The following is a 19,436-nucleotide window of genomic DNA, read 5'->3' on the forward strand; positions in this document are numbered from 1 at the left end:
GAGCAAACTGGTAAAGTTGATAATGAGTGTGTAAAATAAGCTTCGATTGTAACCACTAATCGCTTCTCAGCTTTCACATTAAAATGAGTCGTAGTAGCAGCAGCACCCCTAACATGGGGGTTGAGGGTTGCAACGTGAATGGTGGTTTAAATCTAATATGACGGGCCGCGCAGGTTCATGATGTTAATTAGAAGTGGATTAGGTCAAAGTCACCTAATTTCTTATTAATTTATAGTGTGGAAAGAAGAAACACAGAGGCATACGAACGTATTCAGCCAAATATATCTAAAACAATGGCATCTACGAACAAGTTGATGGGTCACTTTGGTAAACGTAATTGACAATCCTAACTCTCTATATATAGCTAAACAAGCCGGGTAACAAGAGCACGGTAGAGCAGTTGAAATTTTGTTCGTCTTCTAGCTATAGTGATCATATATGTATAGCTGCTGCTGCTGCATCATGGGGGGCGACACAGGAGGTGTCTTCATCGTTGTACCCCAACCCCATTTCCCCACCGCGAAAATACGACGTCTTTTTGAGTTTTAGCGGATCCGACACTCGCAAGAGATTTACCAGTCATCTGTTAGCTTCTATGGAGCGAAACGGTTTTCGAACGTTCAGAGACGACAAGGAACTGGAGAGAGGAGAGGACATTGGCGCGGGACTGATGAAGGCAATTGAGGAGTCGAGAGTTTCTCTGGTTGTGTTGTCAAAAAGCTATGCCATGTCGAGGTGGTGCCTTGACGAACTGGTGAAGATCATGGAGTGCAAGAAGAAGAAGAAGTTCCAACATACGGTCGTACCCATCTTTTATGAGATCGAACCATCCGAGGTACGACGTCAAAACGGGATCATCGCGGAAGCATTGGACAAGCACATTGTGCTGAGTTCCAGGATGGAGAAATGGAAAACAGCTCTAACTGATGTCGCCCAGTTGTCTGGCTTTGTCTTACAAAGCATGGTAGATAGGTATATTAATTTCTTTTCCATATATATATATGGTCTCTCCTAGTGTTAATGAAAAAGTTTGCAGCACAGTTTCAACATTTTCTATTTGTTTACAAATTTTGGATGAACTAATTATTGACAGAGACGAGGCAAGCTTCGTTGAGCTTATCATTGAAGAGGTTGAGCGGCAGCTTAATCCAACCATACGTTTACACGTGGCAGACCACTCAGTTGGAATGATACCTCGTTTACAAAAGCTTCACAAATTACTATCTATGGAGTCATCAAATGATGTTCGCATTGTTGCAATATGGGGAATTGGTGGCTTAGGCAAAACAACAATTGCCAAAGCTGCATATAACCATATTTCTTGTCAGTTTGAAGGTAGCAGCTTTATCGCAAATGTTAGACAAACTTCCCAACAACCAAATGGTTTGTTTCTTTTGCAAAAACAAATTTTATCTGACATCTTGAGAAAAGAAAATTGTAGCATACAAAATAGCCACGAAGGGATCGAATTCATTAAAAGGAGAGCTTTTTGTGGAAGAAGAATTCTACTTGTTTTAGATGATGTAGATGATGTCCAACAATTGAAAGCACTAGCTATCGATCCAAAAATTCTTCATAATGGGAGTAGAATCATCATTACCACTAGAGACATTTCTTCCCTAAGTTCACTTAGATTAGTAGTTGAGATCTATACGCCAGAATTATTAAATAATCACGAATCACTTCAATTGTTTAGTTGGCATGCCTTCCAAAAGGATCATCCTTTGGAAGACTATGTGAAGCTTTCAAATGAAGTAGTGAATTATGCCGGAGGAGTTCCATTAGCTCTTGAAGTTTTGGGTTCCTTCTTGTTGGGCAAAACAAAATTTGAATGGAGAAATGCAATGATAAAATTAAAAAAGATTCCTCATGATGATGTTGTAGGAAAACTTAAGATAAGTTTTGATTCACTTAATAAAGAGGAAAAGGATTTGTTCCTAGATATAGCATGTTTCTTTACTGGCATGAGTAGAAACTTCACCATCAAAGTATTGGAAGGTTGTAACTTTTTCCCAGAAATTGGAATTCGATGTCTAGCTAACTGTTGTCTCATAAAATATGAGTTTGGAAAAGGGTATGGATATGAATCTCGATACATGTATCAGATAATGATGCATGACTTGCTTAGGGATATGGGTAGGGAAATAATTCGACAAGAGTCAATTAAAGATACAAGCAGGCGTAGTAGACTGTGGGATCACGAGGATGTCCTTGAAATGTTGAGACACAGCAAGGTGAGATCCACAAATCAAGACTAAATTAAAGATTACTTAATTATTTTGTTTTCTCACCAATGTATGTATTCTATTAGCAGGGAACTGAAGCAATTGAGGGTCTTATACTATCACCATCGGAGGCAAAGGATGTGAAAGTAAATGCAGAAGCATTTAAAAAGATGAACAAACTCAGAGTACTTCATCTAGACCATGTTCACCTTGGTTCAGGTTATGAGCATCTATCCAAGAGGCTAGTATGGCTACGTTGGCATGGCTTTTGTCTCAAATTTGTGCCATCACAGTTATGCATGGAGAACTTGGTTGCTCTTGACTTGAGTCACAGCATGATAAGACAAGTTTGGAAAGGAACCAAGGTGAAATCATTTTTTTTCTTACTTATTTCTCTCTTTCAAACATATCATCATGCAAGAACTAATTATATATTATTTTCCTTCTCTTTGCTTTCAAACAGACTTTGGGTAAATTGAAATTCCTTTATCTTAGCCATTGCTATTACCTAACCACAACCCCTGATTTCTCTGTTCTCTCTAATATTGAGGAATTATTTCTGAACAACTGCATAAGGTTGTTAGAGGTTGATGAGTCTATTACATATCTGCGCAAACTTTTGGTTCTAAACCTTGCAAGCTGTAAAAACCTCCTGAAGCTTCCCTCAGGGTCGTGGATGTTGAATGCAAAAATACTTAACCTCTCTGGTTGTTCCAAACTAGAACATTTTGCTGAAGTCCAAGAACTAAGGTCAAAATCAAGGTGCGCATTGCTGTCATCTTTGGCAGTGCGGACAAGGAGCATGGGTTCTGTTTTTCTGTCAATGAGCTCTGTGCAGGGCTTGAGGTGCTTAAAGCTATTGCGCGTAGCAAACTGCAATTTGTCATGCATACCCGCTGAAATTGGGAAATTGATCCATTTGGAGTGTTTGGATCTGGTGGGAAACAACTTTTGCAGCTTGCCGGAAAGCATCAGTAACCTTACTAACTTACTGCACCTCAACTTGAGTTATTGTGAAAGACTTCGATCCCTCCCAAGGCTTTCAGCAGGTATACGGGTGTTGGAAGTTCAAAACTGCACATCTTTAGAAAGCATTTCGCTTGAATCGGACTGGCATGACACAGACATGTTCTTTTATAATTGTCCTAAATTGGCTCATACCCATTATGCACACGATCTTGAAAGAAGTTTGCTCATGTCCATGGTACTCTCTCTCTCTCTCTCTCTAGCTAATAATAGAAAAGGGTCTCATAACATCACACTTATTAGTAACCATCATGCTATATATTAATTTGAGTGAAACTTGGGAATGTACTAATACATATATATGTGTGTAACAGAAATCGGGTTCACTTAGCATCTCTCTTTCGGGGGACATGTTTCTGAATTGGTTGGAGTACCAGAGCACAGGACCCCATATATCTTTCGTGGTGTCACCTCACATGCATCAAAATTTAATAGGGTGGATCTTTTGTGCTGTCTACACAATTGAGGAATATTTTCGGGGCATTAGGTGCACAATATACAATAAAACCAAAGACATTCAAATTGATCACAACCACTACGTATCTCAGAAACTAGTGGAAGGAATCCACTTTGGAGATAAGACAATGTTGGGCTATGTTTCATTTTCTCTCAAAGGTATCGACATGCAGATGGGTGATGAAGTAGAAATTTCCTTACGCAAAGTGTTGGTGAAGAAGTTTGGGATACATCCCATTTACAAGGCTGATGTCTGATGATAAGAACATGGATTCATTCTGTTGATACTGATCTTCAGTCCCAAACGAACCAAACATGAGGTCAAAATTTTCAATCGGTCTAAGATGCTTGGTCTGGTGAAGAGTTAGAGGTCTCTTCCTATATATGTGTGTGTGTATGTGTCTCCCTTTTGTTGTCTTCTTGTTTGGAGGGGCCTCTGGACATTTGGGTTGGGTTTGCCCAGGTTGTATTCATTGTCTTGAAAACATGATTAGTCATTGATTGGCCATTGAAAGTCAAGTTAATGTTGATTATCTTTCATGTTTGGTGTGTTGGGAGAAAAACACTTGAAATCAACAACTTATAAAAATTCTCAAGTATTTTGTTTTCTCCATTCTTGTGTGAATTTAGTAGGAATTAAATTAAATAGATATAAAATAATATAAAATAAATATAACAATCATTCAATCACAAAAACATTAAAATTTTACGGAAGAAACCCATCACAAGAACATATTTTGAAGGAAGGGAAGGTTTTTAAACATTAAATACTATTTATTTATTTATTTATTCACCCTCTCACTCATCCAACTTATCTTATTGTATCAATTTCCATGGCATCCATCAGCTACCACGTCACTATTTTTTGCCCAGTGGAAATGCCAGGTCCACCACGTTGGCGACAGTCATCAGTCATGCCATTTGGATATTTCCTTTTCTTACTAATATTTAATTTGCTCGCCCGTAGGCTGTCGCTTGAATTTAAACTTCAAACTATTTATATTAATTAACTCTATATTATTTATCCGCCATTTGAGTCTTTTACTCTCATTGTTAATGCTTTGATGATGGAGCTCTTCACCATGTATAAAAAGTGGAGTAATTAGTCTTAATCCCATAAATTAGTTTTATAAGACCATAATTTTTACTTAAGCAACTTAGTCACATGGTGTCACAAATGATAATTAATTAAGTATTATATTAATCATAATTTTTTTGTAAAAATAAAAAATAATAATTTATAGATGAAAAGTTATTCTCTTAGTTTAAATTTAATTAGCAGCATCATATAATTGTTATAATCATGAAAGTTTAAGTATATATTAAATAAAATTCAAAGTTTATTATATAATTGGTATATGGTATATGTGACTGTTATATGTATTTCCTATATCACTCCACATGGGCCAGACTCGGTTTGATGGACCGACCCAATCATTCGAAGTCAAGAAAGCCCAAATGATCTTGCCAAAGAAAGTTCAGCCACCATCGAAATTCGAAACTTGTAAAACGAGCACCTGACGAACTCCCGAGAAGCTCCCAGCGAGCTCTCAGTTATCGACTAACGAGCTCTCGACAATGCCCTTCAGTTCACTGGATCATCCAGGTTGCTGGCCTAAAACCTCCGGCTCGTATAAGTGGCAAAGCTGTTGAGAAGTCAGAGGTAAAGTCCATTTACTTTATCTGCAACAACCCATGCTCCTCGTAATGGGGATCTCACTCCCGATTTTGTGTAAACGATAAGGACTATTTGTCCCCCATTATGTAGTTTTTATATTTCTATACATTATCTAAATTGTAAGGACCCCTCAGTACAAATAGGGGTTAGAGGGACAGAAAGAAGTGTAGACACCGCCATTCTGAAGGAATAATCAGAGTGCAGTCGTGGAGTAAGCATCGTTCTGGTAGAACCACGTAAAAATTCTGGTGCCGATTCAAGTCCGAGATATTTGTTTTCTTCTTCTTGACACTTTGGACTTATTCATCGCGGCCCAAGACGAATCGAAGTCAGCTAAAATTGAACGTCGACAGTGAAAAAATTCATTAGGTGTAAAATGACCAAATTTATAGATATTAACCGATCAATCTTTTAAGACCTCAAATAATTGCTTATACTACTCAATTCAATGACAAAAAACTATACAAACTAAGCATCGAAAGCTATTGGACTAACAATTAGAAGATAATAATTCTAAAATGGACTGATTACAATTAGAAGATAATATATAATAACAACACTAAGTAAAAGTGAAGCCACTATAATATAGAAATATTAGAATGAAAACTTTAAAGAGCAAACTGGTAAAGTTGATCATAATGAGTGTGTGTGTAAAGTAAGCTTAGATTGTAATCACTAATAATCCCTTATCAGCTTTCACATTAAAATGAGTCGTAGTAGCACACTGTAGCAGCAGCAGCCCTAACATATACAGTTGTTGAGGTTGCAACGTGAACGGTGGTTTAAATTAAATCTAATATGACGGGTCGCGCAGGGTCATGATGTTAGTGGTGGATTAGGTCAAAGCCACTTAATTCTTATTAATTTATAGTGTGGAAAGAAGAAACAAAGAGGCATACGAACGTATTCAGCCAAATATATCTAAAACAATGGCATCTACGAACAAGTTGAAGGGTCAGTTCGGTAAACGTAATTGACAATCCTAACTCTCTCTCTCTATATAGGTAAACAAGCCGGGTAACAAGAGCACGGTAGAGCAGTTGAAATTTTGTTCGTCTTCTAGCTCTAGTGATCATATATGGCTGCTGCTGCTGCATCATGGGGGGCGACACAGGAGGTGTCTTCATCGTTGTACCCCAACCCCATTTCCCCGCCGCAAAAATACGACGTCTTTTTGAGTTTTAGCGGATCCGACACTCGCAAGAGATTTACCAGTCATCTGTTAGCTTCTATGGAGCGAAACCGTTTTCGAACATTCAGAGACGACAAGGAACTGGAGAGAGGAGAGGACATTGGCGCGGGACTGATGAAGGCAATTGAGGAGTCGAGAGTTTCCCTGGTTGTGTTGTCGAAAAGCTATGCCATGTCGAGGTGGTGCCTCGACGAACTGGTGAAGATCATGGACTGCAAGAAGAAAAAGAAGTTTCAGCATACGGTCATACCCATCTTTTATGAGATCGAGCCATCCGAGGTACGACATCAAAACGGGAGCATCGCGGAAGCATTGGACAAGCACATGGTGCTGAGTTCCAGGATGGAGAAATGGAAAGCTGCTCTAACTGATGTCGCCCAGTTGTCCGGTTTTGTCTTGCAAAGCATGGTAGATAGGTATATTAATTTCTTTTCCATATATGATATATATATGGTTTCTCCTCCTAGTGTTAATGAAAAATTTTGCAGCACAGTTTCAAAATTTTCTATTTATTTACAAATTTTGGATGAATTAATTATTGACAGAGACGAGGCAAGCTTCGTTAAGCTTATCGTTGAAGAGATTGAGCGACAGCTTAATCCAACCATGCGTCTACATGTTGCAGACCACTCAGTTGGAATGATACCTCGTTTACAAAAGCTTCTCAAATTACTGTCTATGGAGTCATCAAATGATGTTCGCATTGTTGCAATATGGGGAATTGGTGGCTTAGGCAAAACAACAATTGCCAAAGCTGCATATAACCATATTTCTTGTCAGTTTGAAGGTAGCAGCTTTGTCGCAGAGGTTAGACAAACTTCCCAACAACCAAATGGTTTGTTTCTTTTGCAAAAACAAATTTTATCTGACATCTTGAGAAAAGAAAATTGTAGCATACAAAACAGCCACGAGGGAATCGAATTCATTAAAAGGAGAGCTTTTTGTGGAAGAAGAATTCTACTTGTTTTAGATGACGTAGATGATGTCCAACAGTTGAAAGCACTAGCTATCGATCCAAAATTTCTTCATAGTGGGAGTAGAATCATCATTACCACTAGAGACATTTCTTCCCTAAGTTCACTTAGATTAGTAGCTGAGATTTATATGCCAGAATTATTGAATAAGAATGAATCACTTCAATTGTTTAGTTGGCATGCCTTCCAAAAGGATCATCCTTTGGAAGACTACGTGAGGCTTTCAAATGAAGTAGTGAATTATGCCGGAGGAATTCCATTAGCTCTTGAAGTTTTGGGTTCCTTCTTGTTTGGCAAAACAAAATCTGAATGGAGAAGTGCAATGATAAAATTAAAAAAGATTCCTCATGATGATGTTGTAGGAAAACTTAAGATAAGTTTTGATTCCCTCAATAAAGAGGAAAAGGATTTGTTCCTAGATATAGCATGCTTTTTTGCTGGCATGAGTAGAAACTTCACCATCAAAGTATTGGAAGGTTGTAACTGTTTTCCAGAAATTGGGATTCGATGCCTAGTTGATCGCTGTCTCATAAAATATGAGTTTGGAAATACGTATGGATATGAATCCCGATACATGTATCAGATAATGATGCATGATTTGCTTCGGAATATGGGTAAAGAGATAGTTCGACAAGAGTCAATTAAAGATACAAGCAAACGTAGCAGACTGTGGGATCACGAGGATGTTCTTGAAATGTTGAGACATGACGAGGTGAGATCCACAAATCAAGACTAAATTAAAGATTACATAATTATTTTGTTTTCTCACCGTTGTATGTATTCTATTAGCAGGGAACTGAAGCAATTGAGGGTCTTATACTATCACCATCGGAGGCAAAGGATGTGAAAGTAAATGCAGAAGCATTTAAAAAGATGAACAAACTCAGAGTACTTCATCTAGACCATGTTCACCTTGGTTCAGGTTATGAGCATCTATCCAAGAGGCTAGTATGGCTACGTTGGCATGGCTTTTGTCTCAAATTTGTGCCATCACAGTTATGCATGGAGACCTTGGTTGCTCTTGACTTGAGTCACAGCATGATAAGACAAGTTTGGAAAGGAACCAAGGTGAAATCATTTTTTTTCTTACTTATTTCTCTCTTTCAAACATATCATCATGCAAGAACTAATTATATATTATTTTCCTTCTCTTTGCTTTCAAACAGACTTTGGGTAAGTTGAAATTCCTTTATCTTAGCCATTGCTATTACCTAACCACAACCCCTGATTTCTCTGCTCTCTCCAATATTGAGGAACTATTTCTCAACAACTGCATAAGGTTGTTAGAGGTTGATGAGTCTATCAGATATCTGCGCAAACTTGTGGTTCTAAACCTTGCGAGCTGTAAAAACCTCCGGAAGCTTCCCTCAGGGTCGTGGATGTTGAATGCAAAAATACTTAATCTCTCTGGTTGTTCCAAACTTGAACATTTTACGGAATTCCAAGAACTAAGGTCAAAATCAAGGTGTGCATTGTTGTCATCTTTGGCACTGCGGACAAAGAGCATGGGTTCTGTTTTTCTGTCAATGAACTCTGTGCAGGGCTTGAGGTGCTTAAAGCTATTGCGCGTAGCAAACTGCAATTTGTCATACATACCTGCTGAAATTGGGAAATTGATCCATTTGGAGTGTTTGGATCTGGTGGGTAACAACTTTTGCAGCTTGCCGGAAAGCATCAGTAACCTTACTAACTTAATGCACTTCAACTTGAGTTATTGTGAAAGACTTCGATCCCTCCCAAGGCTTTCAGCAGGTATACGGGTTTTGGAAGTTCAAAACTGCACATCTTTAGAAAGCATTTCACTTGAATCGGACTGGCAAGACACAGACATGTTCTTTAATAATTGTCCTAAATTGGCTCATACCCATTATGCACACGATCTTGAAAGAAGTTTGCTCATGTCCATGGTACTCTCTCTCTCTCTCTCTCTCTCTCTCTCTCTCTCTCTCTAATAATAGAAAAGGGGCTCATAACATCACTTATTAGTAACCATCATGCTATATATTAATTTGAGTGAAACTTGGGAATGTACTGATACATATATGTGTGTGTAACAGAAATCGGGTTCACTTAGCATCTCTCTTTCGGGGGACATGTTTCTGAATTGGTTGGAGTACCAGAACGCAGGACCCCATATATCTTTCGTGGTGCCACCTCATATGCATCAAAATTTAATAGGGTGGATCTTTTGTGCTGTCTACACAATTGAGGAATATTTATGGGGCATTGGGTGCACAATACACAATAAAACCAAAGGCATTCAAATTGGTCACGACCAATACGTATCTGTGAAACTTGTGGATGGAATCCACTCTGGAGATATGACAATGTTGGGCTATGTTTCATTTTCTCTCAAAGGTATCGACATACAGAGGGGTGATGAAGTAGAGATTTCCTTACACAAAGTGATGGTGAAGAAGTCCGGGATACATCCCCTTTACAAGGCTGATGTCTGATGATAAGAACATGGATTAATTCTTTTGATACTGATCTTAGTTCCAAACGAACCAAACATGAGGTCAAAATTTTCAACTGTTCTAAGATGCCTGGTCTAGTGAAGAGTTAGAGGTCTCTTCCTATACGCGTGTGTATGTCTCCCATTTGTTGTTTTGTTGTTTGAAGGGGCCTCTGGACTTTTGGGTTTGCCCAGGCTGTATTCATTGTCTTAAAAGGAAAACATGATTAGTCATTGATTAGCCATTGAAAGTGAAGTTAATGTTGATTATTGTTCATGTTTGGTGTTGTTGACCTTGATCTTGATCTTTCTATTATCCTGACTTCCTCAGAAAGGGTATATATTATAGAGCATATATAAACTTATTGGACCTTCTATTTTTCAAATGCTTAAATTACCACTTACTGTTTCTAGACTAGCAGACATTTGAAACAAGGTTGGAATTAAATGGTATTACTGTGTAAAATAATAATACTTTGTCTGGGTCCAAAAGCAAAGAGTGATTAATTTACGAAAATGTTATTTGAATATTTAATTTTTATTTTTAAAATGACATTATGTATTAATATATTGCATATTTGATCACTAATACATAATTTACAACATTCCCTTCACTCTATCTATAGCGGGCCGTGGAAAGGAGAATAAAATATATTAATTTGGGTCTTTGGACGGGCCAGCAGCCTGCCCAAGAAATGGTAATTCCTCAACAGGCCCAAGTACGGGCCCAAATGGCGAAAACTACATTTTTGAAGCCGCGGTTAACTCAAAAAGTTGAAAATAAACCCGGGAGCCCTGAATCCCGCGCCTTTCGAACTCGAAATTGAGATGCCACGCTGGCGATCCGAGAGACCCCAAGGGCAGCCAACCACAAGCCACCCTACTACCTATATAAATCCCACAAGCCACTCCTCCAAAACCCACCACCCGCCAAAACTTCTTTTCTGCAACTTCTCTCAAGTCCAATCCTAACTTTCGAGTTCCTAAACTTCAAATTCTAAGCCATCGCCATGAGTTCCGCACCAGCAGCGCCGGCATCCAAGACCTTGGGCGGCCGCGGCAAGCCAAGGGCTTCCAAATCCGTCTCCAGATCGGAGAAGGCCGGCCTCCAGTTCCCCGTCGGCAGGATCGCTCGGTTCCTCAAGAAAGGCCGGTACTCCCAGCGCGTTGGCTCCGGCTCTCCCGTCTACCTCTCCGCCGTCCTCGAGTATCTCGCTGCTGAGGTAGGCAATCGCTCGATCCCTCATTTTCCGTTCGGTTTTACTGGAAAATAGTTTTATTTTTCGCCTGATTCGAGTTAGCCTTTTGATTCATAGGTTCTGGAGCTTGCGGGGAATGCCGCGAGGGACAACAAGAAGAACAGGATCGTTCCGAGGCATATTCAGTTAGCCGTGAGGAACGACGAGGAACTGAGTAGGCTGCTGGGATCGGTAACGATTGCGAACGGAGGAGTTCTTCCGAACATTCACCAGAATCTGCTGCCTAAGAAGGCCGCCGGCAAGGGCAAGAGCGACGTTGGATCGGCGTCTCAGGAGTTCTAGGGCTCTTCTTGTAGAACTTTTGGTAGAGTTCATGGATAACTGGATTGGGGAATAGGGTTTGTTAGTTGCTTATGTTTCTCGTTTTGATGAATTGCTCTTGTCGATAAGCTTGTACTGAACTGAACTAGATTATCGTGTTCATATTATGGATGATCCGCAATTCCAATCCCAGAACCTTTTGCTATCTCGTAATTTGATTCCAGTTTCGTTTCTGGATTGTTGCCTATCGGTCAATTTATGTCCCAAATTTAATTGTTTCCGAAACGCTGATTGCCGATTCGATTGAGTCAAAATTGCAAGATTTGTTATGGAGACATCTTATAAAATATTTATTACTTTACTATTAAATATTTTTCTTTATTTTGTGACATTTGAAAAATGTGCTTTACGATTCAATGTAGAAAAATTATTTTATTTTAACATATGCTTTTCAAAGCATCTAATTTATAAAATTAGAAGTTATATATTAATTATGTTTGTATTGGCAAATACTTGTTGGGTGGCACGTGCTATTCATGTGTGCTTGTGCTTCTTGAAATTGAAGTAATTTATTGACACGAAAAATGTTAAAAAAAATAAAAAATCAAATTAATATAAAAATTGCAATTGGAGAGATAATTTTGTATCTTAAACTATATCACTTTTAATTGAAAGTGATAAAAAAAATTGATTTCAAAAGTAGGAACAAAGACATAATCAATTGTTTAACCATTTATGAATTTTTTTTGTAATTATAATATTGCTATTATTAATATTATATTATTTATCATTTCACTAATTTTTAATATTTTTATTATTTATAATACTAACATCATAATTTTATTCAAATTGGGTTTGGATATATTAGCCTATCTTTAATGACAATTCTTCATCTCAATCTTTATTATATTATAAATAATTTTTTTTTTTTATTTTACCTCAAAAATTGCATATACTCTTATCACACTTCTTAGGCTGATTCCAATAGTTCTCTAAATGCATCCCAAAATCATGGGTTGCTAGGAATGACGATTGATTTCTCGTTGCCATCACTCCCTTTACAATGACTATTAATGTGAGAAGAAGTTGACCTGATGCACAAAGGTTAAATCAATTAAATAAGACAAGTTGCAAGCGAAGACAAAATTGGTCGGCAAAGACAAACAAGTTGCAACAATAAACAAGTTATAGATACCAAATTTGACGATAACAGTGACCAACAAATGCAATGACGACAACGAGAAATAGCGGTGGTGACATCTTCTTTGTCAATGGTAATGAGCAAATTAGCTTGGTGTGTGATTTTGGAATTTTTTATTTTTATATTAGATGGGTGATGTTGTGTATTTATATATTTGATTATTAATTTTGTGTATGTGTATTTAATTATTTTATATATTTGACTATTGATTTTATATATGCGTATATTTAATTATTGATTATGTATATGTTAAAATAATTAGAATTGAAATTTACTAGATTAACTCCAACAATTTTTCTTATCTCACTTCCTATTATATTATAAATAATTTAGTCACTATTCTAATTTTGCTTTGATAACTATATCTACTCCAACAACACTTCATATTCTATTATTTATTTGACTCTCTATTTAATTTATTTATTAATAAACTTTAATTTTATTTATTTTACCTTACATATAATTTTCACTACTATATAAATTTATTATTTATTTTATAATTTAATAATAATCAAATCTAAAAAATAATCAAGTGCGTACACAAAATTAATAATTAAATACATAAAATAATTAAATATGCATGCAAACAAACTTAATAATCAAATACACAAATTAATAACTTAATACACAAATTCACAATATTACTCATCTAATACACAATTTTAGAAAAAAATCACAAACCACATGCTTTCATTCGTGGAGTCTTTTTATTATTTTGGAGTCGTCACTGGTCGCCTAGAGTGGTCGTTACTCGATTTTGTCGACGTTCAATTTTAGCCGACTGTGATTCATTTGGGGCGTGCTGAATGAATCCAAAATGCTAAGAAGAAGAAAACAAATATTCCAGATAAGAGTGAACATAAGCAATTTTCATGTGATTTGGCCAAAATGATGCCTACTCCACGACTGTACTCTGGTTATTTTTCCAGAGTGGCGGTATTTGATTATTTCCTTTGCCTTTCTTATGATATCTTTGACTCCTATTTATAACGAAGGGCCTTTACAATCTGGATAAGATATAAAAATAGAAAGATAATATAATGGAGGACAAACAGTCCTTATCATCTGCATAAAACCAGGAGTGAGATCCTTATTTCGAGGAGTATGGTCTGTTTTAGATAAAGTAAGTGGGGCCTGTCTCTAGTTGTTCAGCAACTTTGTCATCTATGCAAACTGGAGGTTTTTTAGGCAAGCGAGCTGATCGGTCCAGCAAACTGAGGGGTTTATTGAGAGCTCGCTAGGTTGATTGCTGAGAGCTCGCTAGGAGTTTCGAATTTCGGGGGTGTATGAGCTTTCTTTGACGAGATTGCCTAGACCTTCTAGGCTCCGGCCGATTGGGTCGGGCCATTGGACTAAGTTTAGCCTATAAAGAATGGTGCGAGAAATACATATAACAGATTCAAAGTCATTGTGCCTGCACCTCTTTTCCTTGGCCAATCCTTTTCTTGTCCCAAAAAGGTGAATCGCTCACCCCAAGGCGTCCCCACACCCGGCCCGACGGAATGTGAGGGGGTTAATTATGATGACTCAGCTGGGCACAGTGGCTAGACCAGTGCTCACTGCGCACAAGAAGCCCCCCTCATTTTTGAGAGATTGCTCTCACATTGTCGCTGGCAAGACTCGATCCTTGATTCTTGTCCCAAACTTGACTTTGGAGGCATTTTATACCCCCAGCTGAATTGCCCATGCGGGCTTGGCCAATCCTTTTCTTATACAGTCTTTCAACGTTGATGGCCATTATTGGGAAAGAGGGAGGGAGGGGGGATGGCAATAGATTTTGATCCCCACAGTTAGTGATCTTTTTTAGCTTCACCAAAATTTGGGTGATGGCAAGGGCTCTTAGAGTTCTAATTTTGGGGTTTCTTTCTTAAATTTGGCTGATGGCGAAGGAAAAGCAAATTGTTGAAGTTAGCCTTATTCTATTTTCTATTTGATTTCATATTTTATTTATTTATAATTAGATACACATATAAATACATAATAATAATTAAATAAATAAAACAATTAAATACGTGAATACACAAACTTAATAATCAAATACATAAATAAATATGAAATTCAGAAAAAAAATCACAAACCAATCTATAAGAGAATGATGAACTACAAGTCAATCGTTCTACTCATCATTAACCAAGTCATGCAAGCACCTGCCTTCGATCATTTAGCTCATCGCTGCCAACAGTATTTTTGTTGGTTGCTGCAATTGTTAGATCTAGTGGTTGTTACAATCGTTTCCTTTGGTGGTTGTCACAATTGCTTTCAGTATTGATAATCGTTGTGGTGGGGAGAGATGGTGAAGATAGTTTTGTAGATTTCAATTGTAAATTCTGGCGATAATTTTGAGTTTCACCAATTTTTTGATGAATAATTTTGACAATGACAAACAACTTTGAGACATCAATTTGTATTTTACTTGTTATATTTGGTTTTGCAAGTAGGAATGACAATTGGAGATGGCCTTACACTTTATCATTTATTATTTAGAATTTAAAATTAATTGTTTAGTTTTATATATATATTTATTAAAAGTTGAGAGGATCCCAACTTAAATTTAGACCCATGAAAAATTGGAAATAACACCTTACATAGGTGTGACTTTAAATGATAAATTTATAATAATATTATCTAAAATCTATTTATCTAAGTACATGTTATGTCAATTTTAATATTATTCATTTATTATATTTATCTTAATATATATTCTGTTGTAATTGTTGTATTTACAAGTGAAGTGGCAATGAATCTCTTAGTAGGTCCATAATTATTGATTTAAAATTAAAATAATTATAAAAATTAATATTTAAACGTCAAATTTATTTAAAATAAAAATATAAATAAATGACCAATTTATAATTTTATTATCAATTATTATTATAACAATATTATTACTTGTCACACCACACGTGGGCCGACGTTCAAAAACTTGCTTACCACGCCAAACACTCCCAAACTCCAAACCACCGGCCAGTTTCCCTCCACTTCTTCTCGCTTTTTTGCCAGACTGGCAATCCGCGAGCCTTCCCATCAACCAATCAGAAGAGAGAACCCCTTTCTAACCCTCCTTTATATATATTCCCATCCCGTCCCGTCTCTTCCTCCTCCTCTCTCTTCCGTCGTGCGTCATAACCAGCCTTCCCATACCATCGCTACATCCCCGCCCCTCTCTCTCCCTTCCTCTAGGGTTTTCGATCGCCAACTCGCTATGAGTTCTGCAGCATCCACGAAGGGCGGCAGGGGCAAGCCCAAGTCAGCCAAGTCGGTTTCCAGATCGCAGAAGGCCGGTCTTCAGTTCCCCGTCGGCCGAATTGCCCGATTCCTTAAGGCCGGGAAGTACGCCGATCGTGTTGGCGCCGGTGCCCCTGTTTACCTCTCCGCCGTTCTTGAATATCTCGCTGCCGAGGTACCGTTTTTTGATCTGCGTTTCTTGTGAACGTAAATTTCAATTGTCTATTCTTTTGATAAGGTTTATCACGGGACGGAACCCTAGAGCTCTTATCTGAGTCGAAAGTTGTTTCGTCTTTAATAATCTTGTTTTCATCGATGTTCTGGGTGATATTGAGGGTGTTTGTTGTTTCGTCTTTATAGGTTCTTGAACTTGCGGGGAATGCTGCAAGGGATAACAAGAAGAATCGGATTGTTCCAAGGCATATACAGCTTGCCGTGAGGAACGACGAGGAGTTGAGTAAGCTTCTGGGGACGGTCACTATTGCCAATGGTGGTGTTTTACCGAACATTCACCAGAATCTGTTGCCTAAGAAGATTGGCAAAGGGAAAGATATTGGATCTGCGTCGCAAGAGTTCTAGGGCTTTTCCTGTGCCTGAATGGTTCTCTACTGTGAAGTTTTTAAGGTGCCCGATGGATAGGCCCGGTTTTGTATTGGTTGGTTTATGGTGCCTTTTATCTATGTAAATCCCAATTTGGGTATTATCTCTCATTATAGAAGCATAATATAAACTGTCTGGTTATGGTTTGGTTCAGATTATAAATAAATTATATAACATATTCCTTCAGTTTATTGAAATCTCTTTGAATCTGAGTGCATCTGTTTTATCATAAACATCTCTTACAATTCGTTGTTGGGTTAAAAGTCTTTGAAATGCCATGAGTTCTTAAAGTATAGTCACCTGTTTATTTTCGTCCTGTAGTATTTTTTCGGGTCTTCATTTGAGTTTGAAATGTTGTGGTTTTGTTAAGGTGCTATCTGCATTTTGTTTTGCTGACTGATTTTGTTGTATGGTTGTCTAGTGATTCGGTTATTGATGCTCTATGAAGTACCTCAGTATTATCTTCATTTTCCTCTTTAGTGAGAAATTTATTATTCTTAGTGTTTGTCCTGTTATCAGTCTGATATTGTCAATGAATTCAGTTATTTGTCCCCTGGCAACAAGGAGCTGCTGATAGGAAGTGTCAGTTTTTGTTTGATTGAATTTTGGTGTTGTATGTGGATTATAATCTGTTTGTGCTAACACTGTGGCTCACTTATATAGTGTGACGGGGAAGTCCTTGATTATGGTATTGCGTTGATCCTGGTATTGTGTTTTCTTCTCTTATTTGGAAGAGTTTGGATCATTGTTTAATAAGTCATTTGTTCTTGAATTTCATTGGTTGGAATGGGCTCTTTGCTTTTTATTGATCAAGGTGGGGAAGATAGAAATGCTGCTCATTGGTTGGAGGTCTGATTGTACTTCCATTTTGAAGTTTCTATTCAGTCCTACAGTCTACTAAAAACTATTGATTTCGTTTGTTCTTTTGTTCAGATTATTTTTAGTTAGATTATCTGGAAAGATTGTATATGTTATTTGACTGAATCAATGCACTTTGTCTAATTTGGTTGTGGGCCTTGTGTTTGTTGCTTTGGGGTGTGGTCATTGTATTCAAAGCCGCTGGCATGCTGGGAAGTGTTTATTGTGGTTTGCTTGGATGATTCTTTTAGTTATTTGTTATTGCCTCCCTTTGTTTTATGAATGAGCAGTTTCAGAACTTTTTGGTGAGAACTATCATATTGAACATTTTTGTGATTATCACTGTGTTTTATATGCATAGTTTTTAATTTTAATGCTTTGATTTCCTAGGATCCCCTATCTGTGCCTTTTACTTGGGTATTACTTATAATTAGTAATTTTCATGTAGTCTTTCAATGTAAGTTGTGATGCTATTGGTTGAGATTGTTCTTTTGTTGTGCTATGTGTGCATGTTATAGTCATTTATATGGCTTCCTTTTCCGGTTAGTGATTATTTATCTGCTGTTAAGATTATGGCTTTTAGTGATCAGTGACCTTTCACCTTCAAGTTCTCCACTTTCTGTGGAATTGTGGGGTTCTTGCTACTGGTTTTCTTTTAACTATGACAATGAGTTTATTATATTGAGTTGTACTTCCAAGGGTATGAGTTGAAAAAAAACTTTATCCTGGTGGTCATGTATATGGTGAAATTTCCCAATCTGACCTGTACGAATGAACTGAACTAAATCATGGTGAATTATGTATACAACAGTAGTTACAAGCTATAATCCTATTTGGTGGGGTTGGCTACGTGAATTGTACATCTCTTGCCATTTTTTCACGTGAATTCTATACTGAACTATATATAACTGATCAAACCTAAATAACTAATAAACTGAACAAACCAATAAAAGTCTACATATTATCATTTTATTGCACGCGGCCTAAGCTAACAATGCTATCATTGCACGGGGCCTTGGCCATATGAAGGGGGAGGGGAGCATGTTCACTGCAGAGATCAGAGACCCCTGGAAGAAGGGTCGTGCCTGGCTCAACACCTTTGACTCCGGAGGTCTCTGATCTCTGCAGTGAACCTACTCCATGTCTCTTCCTTACCTTGTTAAACTTAACCTTCGTTTTGGGGCTTGTGCTGTTGCTGTGATCACGCCGGCCCCTCATGGCTGCAGAATGAAGCAATAAAGACTGTCTCTTTTTCTTTTTAATTTACGGTGCATTAGTTGTAGCTGCAGTTTCAAGTTGTACCTGCCTTAGTTATTCCGAATCTGTTTTGAATTTTATTACGTAGATAATTATATCTTAAGCATTGCCAGTACATAACACTCATAATTAAAAATAGTATGTTGTACTAGATCAACACCAAACAAAAATATAATTACTGACCATATATCACGCCACGAAGTTGTACCCTCTCTAAACCTTGTCTTGTATTTGTTTTCCTGATTTTTAGATTAGGAGCAGCTGATACTGATAGCCTGATTCTTGATCAAATTACCATGATTTTTCTGACTTTCGGTGTACTACAAATAAGTCTAGACAAATAGGAAAAGCACTGAATATGTTCAGAAAGGAGGCTAACTATTGCAGGTTTAACTTCCTCTAGAACCCTTTACACTATCTTTTTGTTGTGTTTGTGAGATTGGCTGTAACATTTTCAGTTGAAAACACAGGTATATTAGGCTGCTGATATATATATATATATACATATAAAGCTGGTGATACATAAGTCTGTATTTCAGACTTTTCTGTGAAATTTGTGTTCTAGGGTAGTCATTTCACAATATTTCTGTTTCGAGATCCGTCCTTTAATTAATCACTTGTGCTTTGAGGACCCCTATTACAACAATAAACTCGATATTATGTCAAAGTTGAGTGAGATAACCGAAGATGGATGCATTGATCAGAAGGATAAATGGTTGGATTTTAGCTTGGTCTAACCTCTCCATGTTAGTGGGATTCATGGAGGTAT

General features: G+C 37.4%; 3 protein-coding genes across 8 annotated transcripts; all 3 read left to right on the plus strand.

Moving 5' to 3' along the window:
• The first annotated feature begins 313 nt into the window (after positions 1-313).
• On the plus strand, positions 314-10,247 carry LOC127787689 (disease resistance protein RPV1-like). Of its 6 annotated transcripts, XM_052315752.1 has the most exons (6): positions 6,326-6,993; positions 7,123-7,384; positions 8,135-8,263; positions 8,344-8,619; positions 8,718-9,458; positions 9,609-10,247. In XM_052315752.1, the coding sequence occupies exons 1-6, from the start codon at positions 6,464-6,466 to the stop codon at positions 10,005-10,007; spliced, it is 2,337 nt and encodes a 778-aa protein (XP_052171712.1). In that variant the 5' UTR covers positions 6,326-6,463; the 3' UTR covers positions 10,008-10,247. The 6 variants fall into 6 exon arrangements, with proteins under 6 accessions (XP_052171711.1, XP_052171709.1, XP_052171710.1 ...); XM_052315751.1 differs by lacking the exon at positions 6,326-6,993 and adding an exon at positions 314-972 and having other exon boundaries at positions 7,123-8,263; XM_052315749.1 differs by lacking the exons at positions 6,326-6,993; positions 7,123-7,384; positions 8,135-8,263 and adding exons at positions 324-972; positions 1,094-2,234.
• A 667-nt stretch (positions 10,248-10,914) lies between these two features.
• Positions 10,915-11,771, plus strand: LOC127814054 (histone H2AX-like). Its single transcript, XM_052355277.1, has 2 exons — positions 10,915-11,229; positions 11,323-11,771. Exons 1-2 carry the CDS (start codon positions 11,017-11,019, stop codon positions 11,545-11,547), a joined length of 438 nt encoding a protein of 145 aa, XP_052211237.1. The 5' UTR covers positions 10,915-11,016; the 3' UTR covers positions 11,548-11,771.
• Positions 11,772-15,817: 4,046 nt separating this feature from the next.
• LOC127814005 (histone H2AX-like) lies at positions 15,818-16,749 on the plus strand. The gene is made up of 2 exons (XM_052355211.1): positions 15,818-16,127; positions 16,313-16,749. The coding sequence occupies exons 1-2, from the start codon at positions 15,930-15,932 to the stop codon at positions 16,529-16,531; spliced, it is 417 nt and encodes a 138-aa protein (XP_052211171.1). The 5' UTR covers positions 15,818-15,929; the 3' UTR covers positions 16,532-16,749.
• Positions 16,750-19,436: the final 2,687 nt, after the last annotated feature.

Source organism: Diospyros lotus, chromosome 12 (genome assembly GCF_014633365.1).
Source record: "Diospyros lotus cultivar Yz01 chromosome 12, ASM1463336v1, whole genome shotgun sequence".
In the NCBI taxonomy this organism is placed as follows: domain Eukaryota; kingdom Viridiplantae; phylum Streptophyta; class Magnoliopsida; order Ericales; family Ebenaceae; genus Diospyros; species Diospyros lotus.